This window comes from Arvicola amphibius, chromosome 15 (genome assembly GCF_903992535.2).
Source record: "Arvicola amphibius chromosome 15, mArvAmp1.2, whole genome shotgun sequence".
Taxonomy (NCBI): domain Eukaryota; kingdom Metazoa; phylum Chordata; class Mammalia; order Rodentia; family Cricetidae; genus Arvicola; species Arvicola amphibius.
This window is the reverse complement of record NC_052061.1, coordinates 6,516,472-6,526,192: the sequence shown is the minus strand read 5'-3', so window position 1 is coordinate 6,526,192 and position 9,721 is coordinate 6,516,472. Positions and strand designations below refer to the sequence as shown.

The window sequence follows — 9,721 nt, the reverse complement described above, 5'->3', positions numbered from 1 at the left end:
TTTTGATTTCCAAAACAATGTTTTATTTTTACAAGTTAAAACAGTAAGGATCCTCTTTAATGCATTTGTACAAAATAACATACAGTTGTATAGCCTCAAAGATAAGAAGCCTTGTTCCTCTGCAGAATCATCTGTGGCATATATGTTTCTTGACTCCAGGCTCTCAAACATGGCTGGAACTCCTGATCAGAGCTCAGCATGCTCTCTGTGTGTTGCCCTCTCTGCTGCCTCCTTGGCCCTGAGTTCAGTCCAAAAAACCACTTCCTTCTCTTTCAGTCTGTTTGCTGCCTGGATTGAGGCACCAAGCTTCATGTAGCCTTCCTTCTGGTCATATTCTGGCCAATGGGGCAGCCCTCCCCCATTAGGGTTCCTGTGAATGGAATTTAAAAAAGAAGAAACTCAACAAAGCAACTGAGCTGTCCCCACGATGCCCCAAGATTTGTGAGGATGCCTTGGCCTATCTCTGCCGAGGAGCCTCCTTCCAGACCTGTGCCCTTCTCCACCTCCTGGGACAGCCTGTGCATGTTTAGAATTTTCCTCTTATTATTTAGATCTTAACTCTCCTCTGAACCCTCAAGTATCGAAGGCTGATGTTCAGCTAGTGGTTCTGTAAGGCTAATGGAGGAATTAGGAGGTGGTCCCTACTTGGACGAGGCAGGTCCCTGACAGCCTGCTATGCACCAGTTGGGCCTCCACCCCTCCATCTCTCTGTTTCCTGACTGCCAAGAAATGAGGTCTGGTTCCCACCTGATGCCCCTTCTCCACCACATTCCTCTCAGTCACAGGCTCAAAGGGAAAATATCAAAGAGCCTCAGTAAAATCTTCATTCGCTAAGTTGATGAACCTCAGGTATTTTGCTTCAGGAACTTATTATATAATAATTATTACTTATGAGTATGACTAAGAAGTGGAGCTTTCTGTGCTTAACTCAGTGATGTGGCTCTGAAGATTTTTTTTTTTTTGCTGGTTTGTGGAGGCGTTTGGAAATGTTTGGAGTGGGCTGTAGGGAATGCAGACTGCAGTGAGTGAGGCATATGGGGTGGGGGGAGGGTTCCAGCAGGCTCCACTAGGAACAAGAGAAGCAAAGCTCATGATAGCTCAGATGAAAAGGAAGCCTCTAAGAGGGTCTGGATTAGAGTCGATTCCTTCTCCAGTTGGGCACTGAATCTGCCTATATTTGTCCATTCTTCTATTTTATGGGGTTTTGAGTTTAAAGACGATAAAGCATTTATTGGTCGGGGAGATTTATGGGTAGCATAGCATCCAGGTAGTTGAAGAGAGTTTGTGTTTTGTTTCATTTCATTTTAAATCATATTTACAATGAGATTCAGAAGCAAAAAGTATAGCATAAGGATTAGAAAAACTCAATCTTGCCAAAAAAAATAAAAATAAAAACACAAAAAAACAAACCCAACTCCTTCAGCACCACCACAAAGGATGTGATTTAGCTTGAGTACAAGGAGAGTGTGAATGGCAGAGAGTACTTCCTTAGGAGAAGCCGTCGTTCACACCCCAGATCAAAATGAAAGCTGCCTAGAGGCTCACATCTCAGGAATTCATAAGAGCACGAAGTTCAGAGACTTGAAATAACGGAAAAGCTTCTAGTTTCACCCTAGTCCTTAGTCTTCAGCCATCTTTGCCCGTGCCTTTCTCTTGGTCATTCATACTTGAGCTGTTTCTTGGCTTTCAAAACACAACCATCATAGGCATAAGGGTGTGAAGGCATAAACTTGTTCCAAGGATGTTGGGTTGAGAAAGTATTACTAGATGTCCCTACCCACAGGGTGCCCTGAAGAAAACAATTCACTGGTATTTGTTTTCTTATGTTCAGACACTCAGACGCTATTTATTGCAGCTGATGGCTCATAGAGTCAGGTAAAATCTGAAGCCATGGGTAAATCTTGGTGTTATCCGCATGGGTGTGGTTTTGCAGGCATGCAGAATGCAAGGGCAATGGGGTCGCCAAGGCTTCTGCATAGATTGCGAATGAAAGAGCTGGAGGTCAGCGTGTGTGTGGAAGGTTTGAACCCCTGCTGACAATGATAACAAGCATGATGCTTCAAGCTGTGAGAGTGAAGCTAATGTTGCCATGGAGAGTATTAGTTAGAAGTGCCAGAACCTGGACCGCTTCCCTAGGATCTGTTTAGGATATGAGCACAACCAGCCCATGAGAGGCCCTTGGGGCTGATGGCACCAAGGCCTTGGGGGAAAGGACTTCCTAGGCTTTTCAGAACACAAACCAACCAACAGATTTCTGGATGCTTGACATGGAGCCTTAGGGATTAAGCCTATTGGACTTAATCAACAGATGAAAGTGCCCCCCGGGACACATGTGAACTCTAAAAGGTAGGATTAGTTGGAGAAAGTTGATCCTAACAGACATGCCCCTGATGAATACTGGGACCCTAGTTTTTCCTCTTTCTCTCTTGCCTGACCACCAGTGAGATAGAGAAAGGAAGGGATTTGGCCATCATATTATCCCACCATGTTCCAGACTGACAAACAACCAGAGCAAGTAGGTCAAATAACCAACAATTGAACCCTCTGAATCCGTGAGCCAAAATGTATGCCTCCTCCTTTAAGCTGAACCATCTCAAAAGCCCCCTACAAATATGATTACTCTAGCTGTCTTTTTTAAGAGAGCTATGGTCACAGGGACTGGAGGTTGACCACTCAAACTCTAGAAAACACTCTCTCCCAACAAATATAACAGCATCACACCCAGATCCGTCCCGTCTTTGCCACCAGCCTCACCCATTCCGAGCAAAGTTGGCCCAGAATTTCATCACCGTCTTGCTGAGATTGATCTCCTCTTCTGAGGCGCCGTCTGTGGGGAAGAAAGAATAAGCTTCAGCTACTCACCGAGTGGCTTTTATGTTTTGCAGCTGCACCACAGGAGTGACGCTGACCATCATTATCTTGGGAACATACTAGAAATTCAAAGTCTTGACCCTTACCAAGTTAAAAATCTATCCTTTAAGAATAAGATGGTTAATAATCTACAGTTCAAGTTAATAATAGCTTTCCATATACTGGCTTCCTTTGTCACTCATGCATATATACATGATCCAAACACAACTCTGAGTTTCCTTAGTCTTAGTATGACTGCTGGCTCTTAGGCATTTTCTTAATCTTTCTCTCTCCAAAGTTTCTAAGACAGCACCAAACACGGAGAGGTCCAGAGACACTGACTTCCTGAGAGACACATGTTCAGTTGCTAGTTGTGTACTACTGCTGAAAAGCAGTGTTTTGAAGACCACTGTGAAAGCTTGTCTTAAACACCACATTACAAAATATAAGCACATATATAGACACATATATTCAGATGTGCAAAACATGATAGGCCTTGTTCAGGATTAGTTAGAAATTAGCATTTCCCTCACTCATATCCCAGCATGCTTGTATGGGAAGAAAAATCAATCAGTGGTATTCTAGCCCCAAAGTGGAGCCCATGGCTGATCTAGCATTTCTCTTACTGGTTCTGAGAAAGACTATGGCCAGGGACACATGAACACACGCGTCCTTCATGTGTGTGAAAGCTTAGGACTGACTTCCAGTATAGCTCAAACCTGTTACAGAGTAGCAGGAAAGCAAACTGGGGAGAAAAGGAGAGACTTGCATAAGAATATCAAACCAGGGCCCAAATCCAGACCTCTGATTGCCGAGGCCACAGGCAGCAAAGAGACATTACCTTTTAAAAACGGAGATCCAAGTACTGAGAAGATTTCATCACCATGGTCTCCTATCACTGCCTTGGGTCTCATGTTTGATACAAAGCTTGGGCGGTACTCAAATTCATACATGTAGGTGGGAGCCCCAGCATCTGCGGAGACATGGATTCAGATAGAGTTCACTCTGTCCACTATACACTACTGTGAGGTGCTAAGGCTTCAGACTGCATGGAGGTCCCTGTAAGGGGAGAAACACGGTTTCAGGGAAGGGCTTGCTCAGGGTTATACAACTAGCCGACTTGGAATAAAGACAGTAAAAACCACAAATACACATAGATATGAACAAGGATCTCTTTTATTTCAAGTCTGTGTTTCATACCCTGCTTCCTCCTTGCTCAGGGAGTGTTAAGCTCTTAAGTTGGCGAGGTGGCACCAAAGAGAGGTGAGTTAAGGGAGAAAGAACTTGTCTCCAGCCTACCCTCCTCTCCTCTGCTTTCTTTCTTGCCACCAGCATGTCCTGTCCATGTATGAAGATGCTGGATCTCTTGCTGACAGAGCACCATGGCTGCCAACTATTGCTTCTTATGGTCCGTCCCGTTCTGTGCCCCCAACCTTGGAAATGTAGCCCTTTGCAGCATTCACAAGGAGGAGGGGAGATAGTTCCTACAGCAGAGTAACTCAGAGGCAAAAGTGCCAAGTCCCATGGCAGTAAAGTGGGGAGATTTTGGAACCTTGCCTCTATGTGTATAGTAAGAATTAAAAAAAAAAAACATGATAAAAAGGAAAAAAATGCTTAGCTGTAAGAAAGTGTCTTCTGTATCACAGCATAATCCTTTGCATCTCCACACATTTGTGATCAGTGTATGTACATTTCACACACCACTATCATTGTTTCACAGATAAAGTTACAGATTCACAAGTTAAAACATTATTTATATTGTTGTGTGTACGTGTGTTGGTTGTATGTGGGTGTACATGTGCCACCTCGTATGTGAAGGACAGTGGATGATTTCAGGAGTCAGTTCTCCCCTCTCACCCTAATGGGAGCCGTAGAATTCAAACTCAGGTTGTGGGCATTGTGCAACAAATGCTTTGCCCACTGAGTCCCCACAAGGGCTTGAAGTGATTTACGCCATAGGTTTTCTCTTCATCACTGGTCGCTCTTTCTTATAACTACTTACCATTTCTTCACGTTCATTGTTATGCACTATGTTATGCCTTCCGTCTCACTAGAATAGATCGTCATGAATGTCCCTTGGCTTTATACCCACAAACCCTTCTATCCTTCACTTCTGTATCCAGGATAGTCTCCCCCCAGCTCCCATATTTCTATCTCGTTTACCCCCATCTGCCTCATGTTTCCCTCCCTTTCCCATTCAGCATTCCTTCTTTATTTCAACAATTAATACTGGTATCCTTTACATAATTTATAAGCCACACCTTTTCTCAACCAGTCCCCAGCCCATGGACTCTGAATCTAAATGGGAGTAAAAGTGCTAAGTATCAGGGTCTCCAATAGCTTGGCTGATGTATGATACTAGAAATAACAATTCAGTGCCCCAAGTTAGAGCTCAGTGGGAAGCCTCATGAATAATCCAGATCACAAGAAAAACAGAGTATCAGGATTTGAAGACAGACTGGAGGAATCAAAAAACTCAGTTAAGATCAATAATAAGTTTTCAAAAATTCCAAGAATAGATCTGGGGCATTGATAGAGGGAGACCCCCGAGAGTTTTGGGGCTTCAAGAGAAGACAAGATCTGTGAATTATGAACGCATAAGGAGAAGATTTCCATGCACAGAGCACAGAAAATATTTTCAACAAAAACATAGAAGGAAATATCCGAAATCTAGAGAAAGAGATGCTGTCCACGTGCAGGAGTCCTAGAGGACACCAATTGGAGGGATGCTAAAGGAACCCTTCATGCCCTATTCTAGTTAAAGCACTGAAAAACAAATAAAGGGTAGTGGAAGATACCGGAGAAAGACCAGGTAACACATACAGGAAGGCCAAGGGGTCTAATAGCAGATTATTTAACAGAATCTTTTCAATTCAAAAGGTCTTGGAAAGATGCTTGCCCAGTTCTGAAAGACCACAATTGCAAATTCAACAAACATCTCTTAAAGGGGAACCAAAATCTTTCCATTACAAAAGCAGGCTAAAGGAGTAAACGAGCACTGAACAACTTCTGCAAAGGGCCCTTGAAGGAATACTTAAGTCCGAAGAGAAAGATAAACACATAGAAGAGGACCCTTGGAAAAATGATAGTAGCACAATTGGCAAATGTGAAACAAAACACCGTCACAGATCCAGTGGTGAGGCACTGATACACACTGTGAATAATAACATTATTGCTCCTTGTTATCAAAACAAAACAACATACACTAGCAGATGGTTTAAGAAAGCAAGATCCCCACAGGAGAGGGTAGAAGGGGAAGGGAGAGAAAAGGAGGGGAGCAGAGAAAAATATATTGTTCGATAAAATTAATTTAAAAAAGCAAGATCCACCTTTTTGCTACCTCCAGGCAAACACACCTCCTGTCAAGACAGACAACACTTCAGGGTAAAGGAGTGTACAGACAAATGTTTTAAGCAACTGGAACCAGGAAAGCAAAAGGCGTAGCTATTCTGCTATCAGACAAAATAGACTTCAAACTGAAGTGAATCAAAGAGAGAAAAAACAATTCATACTGATCGGGGATAGTCTACCAGGAGTTCTTTTCAGTTCTAAGCATTTGTGTCCAAAACAAGTGTACCCAGTTTCTAAAACAAATTCTATTAGATCCAAGCTACCTTAGGCAACTTCAATACCCCACTCTCACTGATGGACAGGTGATCTGGACAAAGGAATATTTGACACATTAGAGTCAAATGAAATCAGAAATAGATCAACAAGACACCCAGAGGCATTCTACCCAAACACTTCAGAAAAAACATTCTTGGCAGTTTGGTGAATTTTTACTAAATAGCTTATAGATTTGGATGCAAATCAAGTATCCATAAATGTAAGAAAGTTGAAGTAACTCACTGTATTTCTTCTAACAATGGAATAAATCTAGGAATCAATAGCAGGAAAAGCTACAGAGAATGAACAAACTCATAGATATTAAACCGTGAACTCATTAAACCATGTAATGATGAATGGATTGTTGAAGAACTCCAGGAATAATTTAAAAAACATTCTAGAACTGAATACATGACACTATAACATATTAATGGCTGCTGGATAAAATGAAGACAATACTAAGAGAAAAGTCCTTTAGCTCTCAGTGCCTACATTAAATAATCAGAGAGGGGCTGTCATGAAAGCTCAGTAGGTAGAGGCGCTTGTTGCACACACCTGATGACCCGAGTTCAATCTCTAAAACCCATGTAGGTAGAAGAAGAGAACCAAGCACATCATGGCACTTGTGTACCTACACACATGCTACTAAGTCCTGCCTCTTTTCATGGCTTTGTTGGGCCTTAGCAGTTGTTCTGCTATTGCCAACCTTCCAAGATTTCCCAATGACCCCTCTTCCCATAGTGGCATTCTGGTTCCTCTTACCACCATACTTTCATCAAGAGAGCATCTGCAACAGAAACTGCTGGTGCCTTTTAATATTTATTCTCTACAGTCACCTCGGTTAAACTAAGATATACCTAGATTTGTCAGGGACATCTTTGGGTTTATTTGTGAAGTCATTTATAGAAACAGTTATATCATGAGGGCTCTCATCTACTAAATGATTTAATCAATTGACAGATTCAAAATTCTAACACAGCCCTGAAAGGCCGTAGAATTATAGAAGGTGGAGCCTGTTTTTTGAAAGCAGGCTGCAGGTGACAAGGACTTGGTGCCTATTTTATGTCCTGAACCAATTTCTGTTGCTGCTCTACATGGTTTTATTGCTTCCTTGTCCACATGATGTCATATGTCCCTTTATACTCTACTGACACCACAGACTGAAACCTCAGAGACTCTAAGCTAAAACATGTTGTAGGAGATAGTCGACCACGTTGGGCACCAATTGTTGTAGAAGAGAGGCTGCTTGTTCATCCCAGCTGCCTGACTAGCTTAGCCCCAAAATAGCCACACAGAAATTGTATTAATTAAAACACTGCTTGACCCATTTGCTCTAGCCTCTTATTGGCTAACTCTCACATCTTGATTTAACCCATTTCTATTCATCTGTATATCGCCACATGGCAGTGACTACTGGGAAAGATTCAACATGTCTGACTCTGGCAGCTCCATGGTGGCTCTCCCTGACTCTGCTTTCTTCCTCCCAGAATTCAGTCTGTTTCCCCGCCTACCTAAGTTCTGCCCTATCAGGCCAAAGCAGTTTTCTTTATCCATTAACCAATGAAAGCAACACAAAGACAGAAGGACCTCCTTCAAAAACAGAGCTTTGTTTCTTAGGTGGTGTGTATCAGGCTCTGTTACAGCACTGAGCAAAGTAACTTAACTGTAGCCCTTGTTCTAGGGCAGGCCAGCCCGACAGCCACATGCAGCATCATTAGCTCTTGCTCCCCTTTCCCATCCTGGTTGTGAGACACAGCTCTGTTCATGCTCACAGTAATAAAGGTGCCACAAAGCTAACAATATCTTAGAGAAGTGTTCAGTTAATGTGATGTGGCTCCTGGTGGGTTAATGCAAAGCTCCCTTGCCTCTCAGAAAAGAAAGCCCTAAGACGTTCCTTGTTCCCTAGAGTTCTCCAGTTGTAGCTAAGATGGACACATGCCAGGCAGTTCTCCAGAATCTTTTCTCTGTGTCACTTTCTGGGATTCTTTTCTAAATTAAACTGCATGTGCACCCTTCTCTCATAGACCTTTACTAGTGGAAAAGGCAAAACAACCTTTCAGGTCATGTTGAGTCTTGCTATCTATATCAAGAGGTGGGCAGGCCAGAGACCTGGCAGGTGAACTTGTATCCACCCCCATCCAATACCTGGAACTCACCTCTGTGGCTACGAGACACCATCACTGATGGGACGCCGAATATCACATCTGCAATCAAGTCCAGGAACACGTCTTTCTTTTTGGCAGGGTCATCTGTCCCTCCTAAATACTTCTCAGTGGCCACTTGGATTAGGTTCTCAGGGATTCTCTGAAATGGATCAGAAGGTGACCACCCAGCCGGGTGAGCAATGGGGCTTCTGAAGTCAGTTAAGAAGGCTTCTCTGATTCTAAACTACTTCAGTGCTCACTGAACCCTCCTCGTGTTGCCCATGAAAGACTGGAATAAACTCTCTAGATTCACTTTCTCTTTAAAATTTTTTAGATTAATTTCTTTTAATTATTTTAATTAATTACTATTTGGGTTCAGGTATCCGAGTCATATATTATTACTGTCCCACTGGCTTTGGTGGAAGAGACCCATACGTGTTAGGACACCTCATATATTAAAAACTGTTCTCTAGTGACTGCTCTCTTCAGCTGTCCCTACAGAAAAAAAGTGCCATCTTTTTTTTCTTGCTCCTGGTCTTTTAGAGAAAAGTAATTTCTTGGTGTTTTCCCCTGTTCTCTGGGGAAAAGACATTTATATCCTCACAATGAAGTTCAGAATTATCATTTCTTTAAAAAATGGAATGAAAAAAGTTATGGGTCATATGATTTGCTAGTTAGCAATTTTTCTTTAAATTTACAGAGTCTACAATATCTATTAACCTATAAACAAATATTTTTTTTTTTTTGGTGTTTTAAGAAAGGTTTACTCTATATAACAGTCTGGCTGTGCCGGAAGTTGCTTTGTAGACTGGGCTGGTGTTGAACTCATCATGATTTACCTGCCTCTACCTCCTGAGTGCTGGGATTAAGGGTGCCACATCCAGCCCTAAACCCCTCCAAATTTTTTAACTATCTGATTTGTGCCCTAAGAACTCCATGAGGAAGTCTTGTGCTTCCAGGTTCTAGCTGCACTGGTCTTTGTTTCTGATGGTCTCCATGGTCTTGGTGTTGCTGGCTTTAAATAAACCTTTTCCTTTAAAACTTATTCTGAACTCAATGGGATTTTGGTAGGGGGGGGGGGTCACAAGTATGGGTTCAGCACACTGGGGTGGTAAAATGGG

General features: G+C 42.5%; 1 protein-coding gene across 1 annotated transcript in view; it reads right to left on the bottom strand.

Moving 5' to 3' along the window:
- The window catches only part of LOC119801643 (carboxylesterase 1D), a 29,847-nt gene continuing 20,126 nt past the window's right edge, over positions 1-9,721 (bottom strand). Inside the window, exons 11-14 of the mRNA XM_038312241.1 lie at positions 8,613-8,760; positions 3,692-3,823; positions 2,755-2,827; positions 1-370 (exon numbers count right to left, since the gene is read on the bottom strand). Coding sequence (XP_038168169.1) covers positions 187-370; positions 2,755-2,827; positions 3,692-3,823; positions 8,613-8,760 — 537 coding nt within the window. The 3' untranslated portion in view covers positions 1-186. The remainder of the gene's footprint in view (positions 371-2,754; positions 2,828-3,691; positions 3,824-8,612; positions 8,761-9,721) is intronic.